Below are 19,833 nucleotides of genomic sequence, written 5' to 3'. Positions count from 1 at the left end.
ACAGCTCCATTTCCATACAGCCGACCTTCTGATTAAACTGCTCCTGAATGGGCATGAACTGTGGCTTCTGAAGCTTGGCAAAACTTCAAGCCATAAAGACGCTCAAAGATGTTTCATGAATATCTCCACTTACTGATCAAACAGTCAAAAGAAAAAAGACATTTGGTAACTGCTCAATCCAATTAGTAATGTCATCCATGAGCCTGAAAGATAGGGGTTATTTTAGACGAGAAGCAAAAAACAGGTATCCCCCAGCACACAGGATGACATCAGCAACAAAGTTCAAAAACTACATGGTGGCAGCCAATTCAGAGATCTCTGTTGCATGTACATCACATAGTCAATAAAGATGTTTATGTTCAACTGAGCATCTGACCTTCTGCATCCCTGGCCTAACATGCACAAAACGTTGACTCTCGAGTCTAGCTGTTCACTAGATGTTTCAGGGAATTAAAGTATACATTCCTGTTGCAGGCCAGGAACTCTCCATGACTTTCATAGCCATGAAATTGCCGAACAACTTACTCTCCTGAATGCAGAACTTTTCTACAAGATTGAGGTGAGGATGCCGGATAGGAGGGTGTGAAGTTATTAATTTCCAGGCTGCAGCTGCTTCAACTCTGTTGTATTAAACTGAACCCGTCGCCTGCAGACTGTGAAGGCAGTCCATTTGATGTGTTTAACCAAATATGATCTAGTGATATTACTGAGGTATGAGGTGTGTCTGCCTCAGAATTGACACTGGCTGGTTTGTAGTGAATTAACGGGCTGCATTCTCCTAGCTGCCTCCACTGTAAGTGACTTGTGTCCACTGTAAAAGCCTGGCCTCTTGTATTAATATTCTTCCCATTTCCCAACCCAGATCCCCGAGGTTTTGCTGTGGGCAAAAGAGCAAAACGAGAAGAGCCCGAATCTGACACAGTTCACAGAGCACTTTAACAACATGTCCTACTGGTGAGAGAGGGGGCATAGCGGGGGGGTTAGCTGGGGAAAGCCTGTGGAGAGGACGCTACCTTGTATTCACAATGACAAACCTAGCCCAGATATTTTGTATTAACTCTGAAACCTGTCCTACGACAGGGTCCAATCTATCATCATGCTTCAGGAGAAGGCACAGGACCGGGAGAGGTTGCTGCTTAAATTCATCAAAATTATGAAGGTGAGCAATGGACTGGGTGTCCATAAGTATATAATGACCCACTTGCTGAATCTAGAACAAGAACTGTCCTGTCTTTAGTTGTATTCTGCTATTAACACGAATTGTTATATATTAACCGTTTCTTAAATAGCGTAGCATATTCTGTTGTGCTTTATAAGTGGATACAGAGGTGTTAGAACAAAACTGGGTAATAACAGAAAGTCATAGAGGTAGGAAGGCCCTACTCACAGTCTATAGGGAAATAGCACCTATCCTTGTGTATAAATGCCTATCTATTGCATAATGGTCCTGCCAGATTGAAAAGGTTCTTGGTGGGCTGTATGATATAGTCGCACAGCAATGTTGGACAGGGGTCAGGAGGATGTGAGAAAGAGAAAAAATAAGAATTTACTTACCGATAATTCTATTTCTCATAGTCCGTAGTGGATGCTGGGGACTCCGTCAAGACCATGGGGAATAGCGGCTCCGCAGGAGACAGGGCACAAAAAGTAAGCTTTTAGGATCACATGGTGTGTACTGGCTCCTCCCCCTATGACCCTCCTCCAAGCCTCAGTTAGGTACTGTGCCCGGACGAGCGTACACAATAAGGAAGGATCTTGAATCCTGGGTAAGACTCATACCAGCCACACCAATCACACCGTACAACTTGTGATTTGAACCCAGTTAACAGTATGATAACAACGAAGAAGCCTCTGAAAAGATGGCTCACAACAATAATAACCCGATTTTTGTAACAATAACTATGTACAAGTATTGCAGACAATCCGCACTTGGGATGGGCGCCCAGCATCCACTACGGACTATGAGAAATAGAATTATCGGTGAGTAAATTCTTATTTTCTCTAACGTCCTAGTGGATGCTGGGGACTCCGTCAGGACCATGGGGATTATACCAAAGCTCCCAAACGGGCGGGAGAGTGCGGATGACTCTGCAGCACCGAATGAGAGAACTCCAGGTCCTCCTTAGCCAGAGTATCAAATTTGTAAAATTTTACAAACGTGTTCTCCCCTGACCACGTAGCTGCTCGGCAAAGTTGTAATGCCGAGACCCCTCGGGCAGCCGCCCAAGATGAGCCCACCTTCCTTGTGGAGTGGGCATTTACAGATTTAGGCTGTGGCAGGCCTGCCACAGAATGTGCAAGTTGAATTGTGCTACAGATCCAACGAGCAATCGTCTGCTTAGACGCAGGAGCACCCATCTTGTTGGGTGCATACAGGATAAACAGCGAGTCAGATTTTCTGACTCCAGCCGTCCTTGAAATATATATTTTCAATGCTCTGACAACGTCCAGCAACTTGGAGTCCTCCAAGTCGCTAGTAGCCGCAGGCACCACAATAGGCTGGTTCAAGTGAAAAGCCGAAACCACCTTAGGCAGAAACTGAGGACGCGTCCGCAGTTCTGCCCTGTCCGAATGGAAAATCAGATATGGGCTTTTGTATGATAAAGCCGCCAACTCTGATACTCTCCTGGCTGAAGCCAGGGCCAGTAGCATGGTTACTTTCCATGTAAGATACTTCAAATCTACCGATTTGAGCGGCTCAAACCAATGGGATTTGAGAAAATCCAAAACTACGTTGAGATCCCACGGTGCCACTGGAGGCACAATCGGGGGCTGTATATGTAGTACACCTTTGACAAAGGTTTGTACTTCAGGCACTGAAGCCAATTCTTTCTGGAAGAAAATCGATAAGGCCGAAATTTGAACCTTAATAGACCCCAATTTGAGGCCCATAGACAATCCTGCCTGCAGGAAATGTAGGAATCGACCCAATTGAAATTCCTCCGTTGGGGCCTTCTTGGCCTCACACCACGCAACATATTTTCTCCAAATGCGGTGATAATGTTGTGCGGTCACTTCCTTCCTGGCTTTAATCAAGGTAGGAATAACTTCCTCTGGAATGCCCTTTTCTTTTAGAATCCGGCGTTCAACCGCCATGCCGTCAAACGCAGTCGCGGTAAGTCTTGGAACATACAAGGTCCCTGCTGAAGCAGATCCCTTCTTAACGGTAGAGGCCACGGCTCTTCCGTGAGCATCTCTTGAAGTTCCGGGTACCAAGTCCTTCTTGGCCAATCCGGAGCCACGAGTATTGTTCTTACTCCGCGTAGCCGTATAATTCTCAGTACCTTTGGTATGAGAGGCAGAGGAGGAAACACATACACGGACTGGTACACCCACGGTGTTACCAGAGCGTCCACAGCTATTGCCTGAGGGTCTCTTGACCTGGCGCAATATCTGTCCAGTTTCTTGTTGAGGCGGGACGCCATCATGTCCACCTTTGGTTTTTCCCAACGGTTCACAATCATGTGGAAGACTTCTGGATGAAGTCCCCACTCTCCCGGGTGGAGGTCGTGTCTGCTGAGGAAGTCTGCTTCCCAGTTGTCCACTCCCGGAATGAACACTGCTGACAGTGCTATGACATGATTTTCCGCCCAGCGAAGAATCCTTGCAGCTTCTGTCATTGCTCTTCTGCTTCTCGTGCCGCCCTGTCTGTTTACGTGGGCGACTGCCGTGATGTTGTCCGACTGGATCAACACCGGCTGACCCTGAAGCAGCGGTTTTGCCAGGCTTAGAGCATTGTAAATCGCTCTTAGCTCCAGTATATTTATGTGAAGAGACGTCTCCAGGTTTGACCACACGCCCTGGAAGTTTCTTCCCTGTGTGACTGCTCCCCAGCCTCGTAGGCTGGCATCCGTAGTCACCAGGACCCAGTCCTGTATGCCGAATCTGCGGCCCTCTAACAGATGGGCACTCTGCAACCACCACAGAAGAGACACCCTTGTTCTTGGTGACAGTGTTATCCGCTGATGCATGTGCAGATGCGATCCGGACCATTTGTCCAGCAGATCCCACTGAAATATTCGTGGTGGAATCTGCCGAATGGAATTGCTTCGTAAGAAGCCACCATCTTTCCCAGGACTCTTGTGCATTGATGTACTGACACATTTCCTGGTTTTAGGAGGTTCCTGACAAGTTCGGATAACTCCCTTGCTTTCTCCTCCGGGAGAAACACCTTTTTCTGAACAGTGTCCAGAATCATTCCCAGGAACAGCAGACGTGTCGTCGGGGTCAATTGAGATTTTGGAAGATTCAGAATCCACCCGTGTTGTTGAAGCACTACTTGGGTTAGTGCTACTCCGACTTCCAGCTGTTCTCTGGACCTTGCCCTTATCAGGAGATCGTCCAAGTAAGGGATAATTAATACGCCTTTTCTTCGTAGAAGAACCATCATTTCGGCCATTACCTTGGTAAAGACCCGAGGTGCCGTGGACAAACCAAACGGCAGCGTTTGAAACTGATAATGACAGTTTTGTATCACGAACCTGAGATACCCTTGGTGTGAAGGGTAAATTGGGACATGCAGATAAGCATCTTTTATGTCCAGGGACACCATGAAGTCCCCTTCTTCCAGATTCGCTATCACTGCTCTGAGTGACTCCATCTTGAACTTGAATTTCTGTATGTACAGGTTCAAGGATTTCAGATTTAGAATAGGTCTTACCGAACCGTCCGGCTTCGGTACCACAAATAGTGTGGAATAATACCCCTTTCCCTGTTGTAGGAGGGGTACCTTGACTATCACCTGCTGAGAATACAGCTTGTGAATGGCTTCCAATACCGTCGCCCTTTCTGAGGGAGACGTTGGTAAAGCAGACTTTAGGAACCGGCGAGGGGGAGACTTTTCGAATTCCAACTTGTAACCCTGAGATACTACCTGCAGGATCCAAGGGTCCACCTGTGAGCGCGCCCACTGTGTGCTGAAAATCTTTAGTCGACCCCCCACCGCCCCTGAGTCCGCTTGCACAGCCCCAGCGTCATGCTGAGGGCTTTGTAGAAGCCGGGGAGGGCTTCTGTTCGTGGGAAGTAGTTGCTTGCTGCAACCTCTTACCCCTTCCTTTGCCTCTGGGCAAATATGACTGTCCTTTTGCCCGCTTGTTCTTATAGGAACGAAAGGACTGCGGCTGAAAAGACGGTGTCTTTTTCTGTTGGGAGGTGACCTGAGGTAAAAAAGTGGATTTTCCGGCTGTTGCCGTGGCCACCAGATCCGATAGACCGACCCCAAATAATTCCTCTCCTTTATACGGCAATACTTCCATATGCCGTTTGGAATCCGCATCACCTGACCACTGTCGCGTCCATAAACTTCTTCTGGCAGATATGGACATCGCACTTACTCTCGATGCCAGAGTGCAAATATCCCTCTGAGCATCTCGCATATAAAGAAAAGCATCCTTTAATTGCTCTATAGTCACTAAAATACTGTCCCTATCCAGGGTATCAATATTTTCAGTCAGGGAATCCGACCACACCACCCCAGCACTGCACATCCAGGCTGAGGCTATTGCTGGTCGCAGTATAACACCAGTATGTGTGTATATACTCTTCAGGGTAGTTTCCAGCCTTCTATCAGCTGGATCCTTGAGGGCGGCCGTATCAGGAGACGGTAACGCCACTTGTTTTGATAAGCGTGTGAGCGCCTTATCCACCCTAGGGGGTGTTTCCCAGCGCGCCCTAACCTCTGGTGGGAAAGGGTATAATGCCAATAACTTCTTTGAAATTAGCAGTTTTCTATCGGGGTTAACCCACGCTTCATCACACACGTCATTCAATTCCTCTGATTCTGGAAAAGCTACAGGTAGTTTTTTCACACCCCACATAATACCCCCCTTTGAGGTACCTGCATTATCAGAGATATGCAAAGCCTCCTTCATTGCCGTGATCATATAACGTGTGGCCCTATTGGAAAATACGTTTGTTTCTTCACCGTCGACACTAGATTCATCTGTGTCGGTACCTGTGTCGACTGACTGAGGTAAGGGACGTTTTACAGCCCCTGACGGTGCCTGAGACGCCTGGACAGGTACTAACTGGTTTTCCGGCCGTCTCATGTCGTCAACTGACTTTTGCAGCGTGCTAACATTATCACGTAATTCCATAATTAAAGCCATCCATTCCGGTGTCGACTCCCTAGGGGGTGACATCACCATTACCGGCAATTGCTCCGCCTCCACACCAACATCGTCCTCATACATGTCGACACACACGTACCGACACACAGCAGACACACAGGGAATGCTCTTATCGAAGACAGGAACCCACTAGCCCTTTGGGGAGACAGAGGGAGAGTTTGCCAGCACACACCAAAGCGCTATAAAAATGTATATAAACAACCCTAAAAGGTGTTGTTTCTGTTATATGCGCTTAATATATAAAAATATCGCCAAAATATGCCCCCCTTCTCTGTTTTACCCTGTTTCTGTAGTGCAGTGCAGGGGAGAGTCCTGGGAGCCTTCCTCACAGCGGAGCTGAGCAGGAAAATGGCGCTGTGTGCTGAGGAGAATAGGCCCCGCCCCCTAAAACGGCGGGCTCTTCTCCCGGAGTTTGCGATATATGGCAGGGGTTAAATACATCCATATAGCCTCAAGGGCTATATGTGATGTATTTTAGCCATAGAAAAAGGTATTATACATTGCTGCCCAGGGCGCCCCCCCCAGCGCCCTGCACCCTCAGTGACCGCCGGTGTGAAGTGTGCCGACAACAATGGCGCACAGCTGCAGTGCTGTGCGCTACCTTATGAAGACTGAAAGTCTTCTGCCGCCTGTTTCCGGACCTCTGGACCTCTTCAACTTCGGCATCTGCAAGGGGGGTCGGCGGCACGGCTCCGGGACCGGACTCCATGGCTGGGCCTGTGTTCGATCCCTCTGGAGCTAATGGTGTCCAGTAGCCTAAGAAGCAAATCCATCCTGCACGCAGGTGAGTTCACTTCTCTCCCCTAAGTCCCTCGTAGCAGTGAGCCTGCTGCCAGCAGGACTCACTGAAAATAAGAAACCTACAAACTTTTTCTAAGCAGCTCTTTATGAGAGCCACCTAGATTGCACCCTGCTCGGACGGGCACAAAAACCTAACTGAGGCTTGGAGGAGGGTCATAGGGAGAGGAGCCAGTACACACCATGTGATCCTAAAAGCTTACTTTTTGTGCCCTGTCTCCTGCGGAGCCGCTATTCCCCATGGTCCTGACGGAGTCCCCAGCATCCACTAGGACGTTAGAGAAAATGTGAGGATATGTGTGGACTGTACAGAGAGGATGTACTTAGGTAGGAAAGCTTATGAAGGTTGTATGAGGAGGTGGGTTTTCAGGGAATGCTTTAATGTTTGGAGAGGGCATTCTACAGAGTGGGTGCAGCCTGAAGCAAGTAATGAGTGTGGAGGAGAGATGTAGATCTTGAGCGGAGAGGTCAAGTTGGGAAATATTTTGAGATAAGCGAAGAGATATATGTTGGTGTAGTATGGTTATTAGCCTTGTGTGTAAGTAAAAGTATTTTATATTGAATATGGTAGAAAACAGGTAACCAGTGGAGGGACTGATGGATCAGCAGACGATGAACGTTTAGCGAGGAAGATTAGCCTCGCAGCTGCATTCAGAATGGATTGTAGTGGTGAGACTCTGTTTTTGAGAGTAAGGAGACTTATATAAACCAAGCATTTTTCAGTAAGGAGACTATTGCAATAATCAATGCGGGAGACAATGAGAGCATGGATTAGCATTTTTGCAGTGTCTTGTGTAAGATATGGTCGTATTTTGGATATGTTTTTTAGATGTATCTAACATGATTTTGAGACAGAGTCAAGGATGACACACAGGCAGTGAGCTTGTGGGGTAGGGTTGATTGACTAGTTAATAAAAGTGATAGAGATATCAGGTTGGTAACTACTGTTGGCCGGTGGAAATATAATTAATTCTGTTTTGGAAATATTAAGTTTGAGGTGGCGAGATGACACCCAAGATGAAACTGCAGAAAGGCATTCAGTGAGGCAGACCTATATAGATGGTGACAAATCTGGGGAGGATAAGTAGATTTGAGTATCATTCACGTACAGATGATACTGAAATTCAAACTGATTAGTTTGCCAAGAGATGTGGTATAGATTAAGAAAAGCAAAAGGCCTAAGACTGAGCCTTGCGGTACTCCATCTGATAGAGGTAGTGAAGAGGAGGTGGATTTGAGAGACCTAACACTGAAAGAGCGATTAGATAGGATGAGAACCATGAAAGGGCTGTCCCCTGGAGTCCTGGGGATTGTAGTGTTTGTATGAGAAGAGAGTGGTCAACAGTGTCAAAAGTAGAAGAAAGACCTTGAAGAAAAATAAGTGAGTAATGGCCTTTAGACTTGACTAGATCATTCACTACTTTAGTTAGTGCTGTCTCTGGAATGTTGGGAATGAAAGCCTGACTGATGTGGATCTGTTATGCACACCAGTGCCTGCAGGAATGTACTGGTGTCTGAACTGTTATACACACCAGTGCCTGCAGGAATGTACTGGTGTCTGAACTGTTATGCACACCAGTGCCTGCAGGAATGTACTGGTGTCTGAACGGATAGGGATGCAAAACAAATGAACTCACAGACAGACTGGGGAATATGACATTACGTACACAGAAGGTGATAGGGTAACAAAATAAACACAAAGTGAACAGAGAAGCCCAGAGGCTAAGAAACTGGGTGTCTCCCTATTATTAGGAATGCTCAGATGAAAAAAACAAGATGTTGTGTTTTAATACGTAGAGAACCCGAAATGCTGTTGCTAAGGGCAACAGCAAAACCCTAAAGGGTTACCAACGGGTGTGGCAGTAAACTCCTTGGTCAGAGATGGAATGATAGACACAAGGAGAGTCTCCACAATCCTAATCCTCACTTGCAGTGCACAGGTTCAGTTTACTGCCACTAAACTGAATACCTGAACACCTTGCACAGTGAGACAGGATTTAGGCAGGCAGTCTGAGAATACAGCCGCAAACCTGCTAAGTTCACAGAGTAGCAAAAGAACCCCAGCAGGTTAAACGACTGACTCCAGTCTTACTGCTAGGTCTGGATTGGCAGAGTGTAGTACCAAATCCCCAGGCCTATTTGCAGTAAGCAACAACAAATACAAAGCTACACAGTACTGGCTAACTTTCAGGAACTGACTAACCAACAAAGATTCAGCAGCATCTGCTTAACCTGAGAAGAGGCCTTATAAAGCAGGTGCTGTCCACGCCCCACTCAGACCTCACAGACTGTGAGCACAAAAACCAGCACCGGATCCCCTGCCGTGCACAGAGCCTGTAACCACTGCACAGCAAAAGACCCGAACCGGAGTATCAGCTGCGCTCAGGTTACTCCGCTAGCACTTGTCTCCCGGTTGCCATGACGACGTGGCAGCACAGGGCAGGAGACCCTAACAGTACCCCCCCTCTGACGAGGGGTCAAAGAACCCCTACCACCGGGTTTATCGGGGAACTGCGAGAAGAAAGAGCGTATCAGTCTGGGGGCATGAAGATCACAACTGCGCACCCACGACCGCTCCTCCGGGCCATACCCCTTCCAGTGCACCAAAAATGACAGCCGACCCCGAACCATCTTGGAGTCAAAAATCCTTTCAACAACAAACTCCTTCTGGCCACGTATCAGAAGAGGAGAAGGTCTTCCACTGGAAGAAGGATTACTAATCGCCCGTTTTAAAAGGGAACAATGAAATGTTTTATTGATACCCAAAGAACGGGGCAGGTCTAACTGAAATGCCACCGGATTGATTACCCTGGTGATCTTATAAGGGCCGATGAACCGGGGGCCTAACTTATGAGATGGCTGTCTCAACTTCAAATTCTTGGTAGACAACCAGACGAAGTCTCCTAATTTGAAGCTGCAGGGTCTTTTCCGCTTATCAAAAACCCTTTTGGTCACTAATGACACAGACACAATGGCTTTCTTCACTTTCCTCCAAATACCTCTAAGGACAGAAACCACAGAGGAACCACCAGGCGTGGAGTCCAGGGGGTCAAAAGAATTGGCCTTAGGATGATGCCCATACACACAAAGGAAGGGAGAGATCCCTGTAGCAGAGTGAGCCGCGTTGTTATAGGCAAACTCCGCCATGGACAGATGAGCAACCCAGTCAGTCTGACACTTGGAGACATAACACCTGAGGAACTGCTCCAAGGACTGGTTCACCCTTTCAGTCTGCCCATTAGACTGCGGATGGTAGCCTGACGACAAGCTGACAGAAATCTGGAGCTCGGAACAAAATGCCCTCCAGAATTTGGCCACAAACTGGGATCCGCGGTCAGAGACCACATCAAGTGGCAACCCGTGGAGACGCACAACATGCAGCATAAATAATTCAGACAGGCGTCTGGCCGATGGCAGCCCAACCAGTGGAACGAAGTGCGCCATCTTCGAAAACCTGTCAACGACAACCCAGATGGCTGTCATCCCCGAGGATTTGGGCAAGTCCACCACAAAATCCATTGAAATGTGGGTCCATGGCTTAGATGGGATAGAGAGTGGATGTAATAGGCCAACAGGAACCCCTCTAGGAGTCTTATTTCGGGCACAGATGTCACATGCCCGAACCCACTGATCCACATCCTTAGCCACCGAGGGCCACCACACCGCCCTAGATAGCAACTCCCGAGTTCTGGAAATACCCGGGTGACCTGCCGACTTCTTGGCATGGAATTCCAGGAACACTCGCTGTCTTAACCTAGGAGGCACAAACAAAAGACCTACCGGAAGGTCTGGAGGAGCCTGCTCCTGTGCTCTAAGGACTAATGACAAGAGGTCCTGGGTAATGCCCACTTTAATACATGATGGGGACACAATGGGCAACGGCTCCTCGGTGGTCTCCTGGATTGGAGCAAAACTCCGCGAGAGCGCATCAGCCTTGATGTTTTTTGACCCAGGGCAATATGTTATCAAAAAATTAAAGCAAGCAAAAAACAAAGCCCATCGTGCCTGCCTGGCATTGAGACGCTTCGCTGACTCTAAATATGCCAGATTCTTATGGTCGGTGAGAATTGAGACCACAAACTTAGCCCCCTCAAGCCAGTGTCTCCACTCCTCGAGTGCATCCTTAATAGCCAACAATTCCCGGTTACCCACGTCATAATTCATCTCGGCAGGCGAAAATTTACAGGAAAAGTAAGCACAGGGATGAAGGCGATTATCAGACACTCCCATCTGAGAGAGCACTGCCCCAATACCCATCTCAGAGGCATCCACCTCCACCACAAAAGGACGCTCTGGATCTGGGTGTCGCAGCACCTTGGCCGAGACAAATGCCCTTTTGAGACGGGCAAAAGCCGCTTTAGCCTCACAAGACCAGTGAGCAACATCCGCCCCTTTCTTAGTGAGTGCCACCAAGGGCGCCACTATAGACGAAAATCCAGCGATAAATCGTCTATAAAAATTCGCAAAGCCCAGGAAACGCTGAAGCGCCTTCAAACTAGTGGGCTGCACCCAATCCAGGACTGCCTGAACCTTGGAACCCTCCATTTGGAAACCTTCTGGGGAGATAATATATCCTAGAAATGCGATTTTCTGAACTTCAAATTCGCACTTCTCCAGCTTCGCCCCAAGCCGGTGGTCTCTGAGTTTCTGGAGGACTAAGCGTACATGCTTCCGATGTTCCTCCAGGGAAAGGGAGAAGATTAGGATGTCATCTAAGTATACAACTAAGAATCTATCCAAATATTCCCTGAGTACATCGTTCATGAAATCCTGGAAGACTGCCGGGGCATTACAGAGCCCAAAAGGCATCACCAAATATTCATAATGCCCTGAGTGGGTATTAAAGGCAGTCTTCCATTCATCCCCCTCTCTTATTCGGATTAGATTGTACGCCCCGCGTAGGTCAATCTTAGAAAAAATGGTGGCAGTACGAAGCTGGTCAAACAAGACCGAAATGAGAGGCAGTGGGTATGAGTTTTTAATCGTGTTACGGTTCAATTCCCTGAAGTCGATGCAGGGTCGCAACGAACCGTCCTTTTTACCCACGAAGAAGAACCCCGACCCAACTGGAGACTGTGAAGGTCTGATAAATCCCTTAGCCAAGTTCTCCTGAATGTACTCTGCCATAGCCTGAGTCTCAGGACGTGACAGGGAGTACAACCTGCTCTTGGGAAGCTTAGCATTTGGCAACAAATCAATGGCACAGTCATAGGGGCGATGGGGAGGTAGTACTTCTGCAACTTTTTTGGAGCACACGTCCGCAAAATCTGCATAACACCCTGGCAATACTGGCAAACTTAGCTGCGAGAGCCTGACTGGAAGGCTCAAGCAACTCCTGAAACAATCAGTACCCCAACTAAGAATCTCCCCAGAGACCCAGTCAAATTGAGGATTGTGGGCCCTTAACCAGGGTAACCCCAACACCAATGGGGCAAAAGTACAGACAGTCACATAAAAGGACAATTTTTCAGAGTGTGTGGCTCCAATAAACAAAGAAATCTGGCTAGTGCAAGAGGTAATTTTACCTTGGGATAATGGTTCCCCGTTTAACCCACAAATCTCAATTTCCGATGCCAAGGGTACTAAGGGAACAGAGTGTTTCAGGGCGAATTGGCGGTCCATAAAAACCCCGTCGGCCCCACTGTCCACAAAGGCCTCAGTCTTGACAGTTTGACCGAGGATCTTCAAGGTCACCGGAATGATAAAAGTCTTCTTGGGAAATTCTGACTTCTGGCCTGACAGGATATTTCCCATCACCCTCAGGCCCTGAAGTTTTCCGGCTTTTCTGGGCATGATACTACCACATGACCTTTATTCCCACAGTACAAACACAACCCCTGCTGTCTCCTCCGCGTCTTCTCACGCGAGGAGAGGCGGGTAGCCCCAATCTGCATAGGCTCCTCGTCAAATTCCTCAGAGTCTGAGGTTCCCTTGGGAAAGAAGGAAACCTCGGTCTCCCTTTCAAGCCTACGCTCTCTCAGCCGTCTATCCACCCGGATGGATAACTGCATGAGCTGATCCAAGCTATCAGGCAAGGGATATTGTACCAGTTGGTCTTTTATCTGGTTAGAAAGACCTCTTCGGTACTGGTGTCTCAGGGCTGGGTCATTCCACTGGGTATCATGGGCCAACCTCCGAAACTCCGTACAGTAAACCTCAACTGGCCTTCGCCCTTGCTTAAGGATCGAAATCTGAGCCTCGGCTGAGGCCGTCTTGTCAGGGTCATCATACAACATGCCCAGTGCCGTAAAAAAAGCATCAACACTTTTAAGCGACGGACAGTCAGGCTGCAACCCATATGCCCAGACCTGTGGGTCTCCTTGTAGCAAGGAAATCACTATGCCCACCCACTGAATCTCCGACCCTGAAGACTGAGGCCTAAGCCGGAAGTACAGCTTGCAACTCTCCTTGAAACAAAAGAACTGCGAGCGATCTCCAGAAAAACGATCCGGGAGATTTACTTTCGGCTCCTTAACCCCTGAAGGTGCTGCTGCTGCGGTAGTTCCGCCAGCGGCCTGGGAGGTGTGCATTTTAATGGACAAATCATTAAATTGTCGAGTCAGGACCTGCACCTGATCGACCACCTGTTGCAACGTATTTTGAGGGGTATGCTCCATATTCCCACAAAATTTCAACAGGAGTATTAGGCTGCTGAATATGTTATGCACACCAGTGCCTGCAGGAATGTACTGGTGTCTGAACTGTTATGCACACCAGTGCCTGCAGGAATGTACTGGTGTCTGAACTGTTATGCACACCAGTGCCTGCAGGAATGTACTGGTGTCTGAACGGATAGGGATGCAAAACAAATGAACTCACAGACAGACTGGGGAATATGACATTACGTACACAGAAGGTGATAGGGTAACAAAATAAACACAAAGTGAACAGAGAAGCCTAGAGGCTAAGAAACTGGGTGTCTCCCTATTATTAGGAATGCTCAGATGAAAAAAACAAGATGTTGTGTTTTAATACGTAGAGAACCCGAAATGCTGTTGCTAAGGGCAACAGCAAAACCCTAAAGGGTTACCAACGGGTGTGGCAGTAAACTCCTTGGTCAGAGATGGAATGATAGTCACAAGGAGAGTCTCCACAATCCTAATCCTCACTTGCAGTGCACAGGTTCAGCTTACTGCCACTAAACTGAATACCTGAACACCTTGCACAGTGAGACAGGATTTAGGCAGGCAGTCTGAGAATACAGCCGCAAACCTGCTAAGTTCACAGAGTAGCAAAAGAACCCCAGCAGGTTAAACGACTGACTCCAGTCTTACTGCTAGGTCTGGATTGGCAGAGTGTAGTACCAAATCCCCAGGCCTATTTGCAGTAAGCAACAACAAATACAAAGCTACACAGTACTGGCTAACTTTCAGGAACTGACTAACCAACAAAGATTCAGCAGCATCTGCTTAACCTGAGAAGAGGCCTTATAAAGCAGGTGCTGTCCACGCCCCACTCAGACCTCACAGACTGTGAGCACAAAAACCAGCACCGGATCCCCTGCCGTGCACAGAGCCTGTAACCACTGCACAGCAAAAGACCCGAACCGGAGTATCAGCTGCGCTCAGGTTACTCCGCTAGCACTTGTCTCCCGGTTGCCATGACGACGTGGCAGCACAGGGCAGGAGACCCTAACAGGATCCAGGAAGTTGTGTGAGTTAAGAAAGTGTGTAAGGCGAGTGTAAGCAAGTCTCTCAAGTAGCTTGGAGGTGCATGGGAGCTGAGAAATGGGACAGTAGTTTGAGAGAGGGTCACCGGTTTTGTTTTTTTCAGAATGGGAGTAATCATCTCATGCTTGTGTGAGAGGTGCGGCTGCGGTGCGTGTGGTGCCTGCTGCAGTGCAGGTGTAGACTCGGTACTCACCAGGCGCCGCTCTCTCTCACCTTCAGGTACCGGAACCCTCGACGGACCTGGAAATCTTCAATCGGATCCGGACACGGCGACTCCCTCTCGGAGCTGACCGACGACCAAGCTGAGGAGAGAATGGTTTACCTTAAGGGGGGTATCGACCCTTCTTCCACTGGAACAGGGGATACCCCAGGGGTGACCGCGACCTTCACCGGTTGGGTGAAAGGTCATCACTGGCACAAAGCCTCAGCCACCCAGCTTTCACACACTCGCGCTCTCGCACGTAGTGTGATGAAAGGGATTCTCACGTCCGTGAGCAATCCTGACTCCGGCGTTCGGGGACAGACAAGGGACAAACGCACACAGATGTTACTCACCGTCAGTTTCGCACTGCGAACGTCTTCTCTTACAGGTCCCTGTAAGGAGATAAACAAACAAGCAAACAGCCGTGCAGGGCCTAACTCTAACCTAGTGTCACACCCTATACTAACTACAACGGCAGAGCCCTCAAACTAGCTCTGTGGGTGTGGTGCAACAAAACTAACACACTTAACGAGCTCACACATCGCCCCGCACGGTAACATACATCACGATACACAATGCAAGCGACGGTACGGTCCCTTTATCTACCCGACTCAGAACACCCAGTAGTGGGGGCCGCACAGCTCACCCACCTACCGTACTCTCTCCTTAGGGGCTCAGGCCGAGCGGGCCTGCCTACTTAACACCTCAGGGTGGCCTAAGCCTAGCGCCCAGGGCCACCTGTACTCACCTCGGGGAAACACTGATTCACTGGGCCTAGTGCCCCCTAACTGCACACAGGCCGGAGGCCTGACTTCGCCCACGGGCCTAGCGCCCGCCTAACTTGCTGCCCGTTGGGTGACCTGGGCCTTGTGCCCAAGGTCACCTTATCGTATCCCTAATCGGCCAAAATACACCCCCGGGCCTAATGCCCGCCTAACTGTGCCACAGGGAGGGTGGCTTGGGCCTAATGCCCAAACCACCTAATAAAATAGTGACCCCAAACTCCTATCTGCGCCCCAGGCCTAGTGCCTGAATTGTGCCCTCGGGCCTAATGCCCGTCCCTGGTGGTCGAGGGAGGAAAAGGGGAGGGGGAAGGATAGCCTCACTGAGGCCTCACCTAATCCGGGGGCCTCCGGCACCGTCTTCTGCCGCTGACTAGTGATGAGTGCCGGAAATTTTTCGGGTTTTGTGTTTTGGTTTTGGGTTCGGTTCCGCGGCCGTGTTTTGGGTTCGAAGTATTATTAACCTCAAAAACCATAATTTCTACTCATTTTCAGTCTATTCTGAACACCTCACACCTCACAATATTATTTTTAGTCCTAAAATTTGCACTGAGGTCGCTGGATGGCTAAGCTAAGCGACCCAAGTGGCCGACACAAACACCTGGCCCATCTAGGAGTGGCACTGCAGTGTCACGCAGGATGGCCCTTCCAAAAAACACCCCCCAAACAGCACATGACGCAAAGAAAAAAAGAGGCGCAATGAGGTAGCTGTGTGAGTAAGCTAAGCGACCCTAGTGGCCGACACAAACACCTGGCCCATCTAGGAGTGGCACTGCAGTGTCACGCAGGCTGTCCCTTCAAAAAACTACTCCCCAAACAGCACATGACGCAAAGAAAAAAAGAGGCGCAATGAGGTAGCTGTGTGAGTAAGCTAAGCGACCCAAGTGGCCGACACAAACACCTGGCCCATCTAGGAGTGGCACTGCAGTGTCACGCAGGCTGGCCCTTCAAAAAACTACTCCCCAAACAGCACATGACGCAAAGAAAAAAAGAGGCGCAATGAGGTAGCTGTGTGAGTAAGCTAAGCGACCCAAGTGGCCGACACAAACACCTGGCCCATCTGGGAGTAGCACTGCAGTGTCACGCAGGCTGGCCCTTCAAAAAACTACTCCCCAAACAGCACATGACGCAAAGAAAAAAAGAGGCGCAATGAGGTAGCTGTGTGAGTAAGCTAAGCGACCCAAGTGGCCGACACAAACACCTGGCCCATCTAGGAGTGGCACTGCAGTGTCACGCAGGCTGGCCCTTCAAAAAACTACTCCCCAAACAGCACATGACGCAAAGAAAAAAAGAGGCGCAATGAGGTAGCTCTGTGACTAAGATAAGCGACCCAAGTGGCCGACACAAACACCTGGCCCATCTAGGAGTGGCACTGCAGTGTCACGCAGGCTGGCCCTTCAAAAACTACTCCCCAAACAGCACATGACGCAAAGAAAAAAAGAGGCGCAATGAGGTAGCTCTGTGACTAAGATAAGCGACCCAAGTGGCCGACACAAACACCTGGCCCATCTAGGAGTGGCACTGCAGTGTCACGCAGGATGGCCCTTCAAAAAACTACTCCCCAAACAGCACATGACGCAAAGAAAAAAAGAGGCGCAATGAGGTAGCTGTGTGAGTAAGCTAAGCGACCCTAGTGGCCGACACAAACACCTGGCCCATCTAGGAGTGGCACTGCAGTGTCACGCAGGATGGCCCTTCAAAAAACTACTCCCCAAACAGCACATGATGCAAAGAAAAATTAAAGAAAAAAGAGGTGCAAGATGGAATTGTCCTTGGGCCCTCCCACCCACCCTTATGTTGTATAAACAGGACATGCACACTTTAACCAACCCATCATTTCAGTGACAGGGTCTGCCACACGACTGTGACTGAAATGACGGGTTGGTTTGGACCCCCACCAAAAAAGAAGCAATTAATCTCTCCTTGCACAAACTGGCTCTACAGAGGCAAGATGTCAACCTCATCATCATCCTCCGATATATCACCGTGTACATCCCCCTCCTCACAGATTATCAATTCGTCCCCACTGGAATCCACCATCTCAGCTCCCTGTGTACTTTGTGGAGGCAATTGCTGCTGGTCAATGTCTCCACGGAGGAATTGATTATAATTCATTTTAATGAACATCATCTTCTCCACATTTTCTGGATGTAACCTCGTACGCCGATTGCTGACAAGGTGAGCGGCGGCACTAAACACTCTTTCGGAGTACACACTTGTGGGAGGGCAACTTAGGTAGAATAAAGCCAGTTTGTGCAAGGGCCTCCAAATTGCCTCTTTTTCCTGCCAGTATAAGTATGGACTGTGTGACGTGCCTACTTGGATGCGGTCACTCATATAATCCTCCACCATTCTTTCAATGGGGAGAGAATCATATGCAGTGACAGTAGACGACATGTCCGTAATCGTTATCAGGTCCTTCAGTCCGGACCAGATGTCAGCATCAGCAGTCGCTCCAGACTGCCCTGCATCAGCAGTTGCTCCAGACTGCCCTGCATCACCGCCAGCGGGTGGGCTCGGAATTCTGAGCCTTTTCCTCGCACCCCCAGTTGCGGGAGAATGTGAAGGAGGAGATGTTGACAGGTCGCGTTCCGCTTGACTTGACAATTTTGTCACCAGCAGTTCTTTGAACCCCAGCAGACTTGTGTCTGCCGGAAAGAGAGATCCAAGGTAGGTTTTAAATCTAGGATCGAGCACGGTGGCCAAAATGTAGTGCTCTGATTTCAACAGATTGACCACCCGTGAATCCTTGTTAAGCGAATTAAGGGCTCCATCCACAAGTCCCACATGCCTAGCGGAATCGCTCTGTGTTAGCTCCTCCTTCAATGTCTCCAGCTTCTTCTGCAAAAGCCTGATGAGGGGAATGACCTGACTCAGGCTGGCAGTGTCTGAACTGACTTCACGTGTGGCAAGTTCAAAGGGCAGCAGAACCTTGCACAACGTTGAAATCATTCTCCACTGCGCTTGAGACAGGTGCATTCCACCTCCTATATCGTGCTCAATTGTATAGGCTTGAATGGCCTTTTGCTGCTCCTCCAACCTCTGAAGCGTATATAGGGTTGAATTCCACCTCGTTACCACTTCTTGCTTCAGATGATGGCAGGGCAGGTTCAGGCGTTTTTGGTGGTGCTCCAGTCTTCTGTACGTGGTGCCTGTACGCCGAAAGTGTCCCGCAATTCTTCTGGCCACCGACAGCATCTCTTGCACGCCCCTGTCGTTTTTTAAATAATTCTGCACCACCAAATTCAAGGTATGTGCAAAACATGGGACGTGCTGGAATTTGCCCAGATTTAATGCACACACAATATTGCTGGCGTTGTCCGATGCCACAAATCCACAGGAGAGTCCAATTGGGGTAAGCCATTCCGCGATGATCTTCCTCAGTTGCCGTAAGAGGTTTTTAGCTGTGTGCGTATTCTGGAAAGCGGTGATACAAAGCGTAGCCTGCCTAGGAAAGAGTTGGCGTTTGCGAGATGCTGCTACTGGTGCTGCCGCTGCTGTTCTTGCGGCGGGAGTCCATACATCTACCCAGTGGGCTGTCACAGTCATATAGTCCTGAGCCTGCCCTGCTCCACTTGTACACATGTCCGTGGTTAAGTGGACATTGGGTACAACTGCATTTTTTAGGACACTGGTGAGTCTTTTTCTGAGGTCTGTGTACATTTTCGGTATCGCCTGCCTAGAGAAATGGAACCTAGATGGTATTTGGTACCGGGGACACAGTACCTCCAACAAGTCTCTAGTTGGCTCTGCAGTAATGATGGATACCGGAACCACGTTTCTCACCGCCCAGGATGCCAAGGCCTCAGTTATCCGCTTTGCAGCAGGATGACTGCTGTGATATTTCATCTTCCTCGCAAAGGACTGTTGGACAGTCAATTGCTTGGTGGAAGTAGTAAAAGTGGTCTTACGATTTCCCCTCTGGGATGACCATCGACTCCCAGCAGCAACAACAGCAGTGCCAGCAGCAGTAGGCGTTACACGCAAGGATGCATCGGAGGAATCCCAGGCAGGAGAGGACTCGTCAGAATTGCCAGTGACATGGCCTGCAGGACTATTGGCATTCCTGGGGAAGGAGGAAATTGACACTGAGGGAGTTGGTGGGGTGGTTTGCGTGAGCTTGGTTACAAGAGGAAGGGATTTACTGGTCAGTGGACTGCTTCCGCTGTCGCCCAAAGTTTTTGAACTGGTCACTGACTTATGATGAATGCGCTGCAGGTGATGTATAAGGGAGGATGTTCCGAGGTGGTTAA

At 49.1% G+C, this 19,833-nt stretch overlaps 1 protein-coding gene across 1 annotated transcript in view; it reads left to right on the top strand.

Annotated features, from left to right (window-relative positions):
* The first annotated feature begins 465 nt into the window (after nt 1–465).
* The window catches only part of LOC135040605 (rap guanine nucleotide exchange factor 1-like), a 61,220-nt gene continuing 41,852 nt past the window's right edge, over nt 466–19,833 (top strand). Inside the window, exons 1-3 of the mRNA XM_063954846.1 lie at nt 466–559; nt 863–954; nt 1,081–1,159. Coding sequence (XP_063810916.1) covers nt 944–954; nt 1,081–1,159 — 90 coding nt within the window. The 5' untranslated portion in view covers nt 466–559; nt 863–943. The remainder of the gene's footprint in view (nt 560–862; nt 955–1,080; nt 1,160–19,833) is intronic.

The sequence above is a fragment of the Pseudophryne corroboree genome, unplaced genomic scaffold (genome assembly GCF_028390025.1).
Source record: "Pseudophryne corroboree isolate aPseCor3 unplaced genomic scaffold, aPseCor3.hap2 scaffold_754, whole genome shotgun sequence".
Classification (NCBI taxonomy): Eukaryota; Metazoa; Chordata; class Amphibia; order Anura; family Myobatrachidae; genus Pseudophryne; species Pseudophryne corroboree.
The sequence above is the reverse complement of the archived record's forward strand: the minus strand, read 5'-3'. Positions and strand labels throughout refer to the sequence as shown.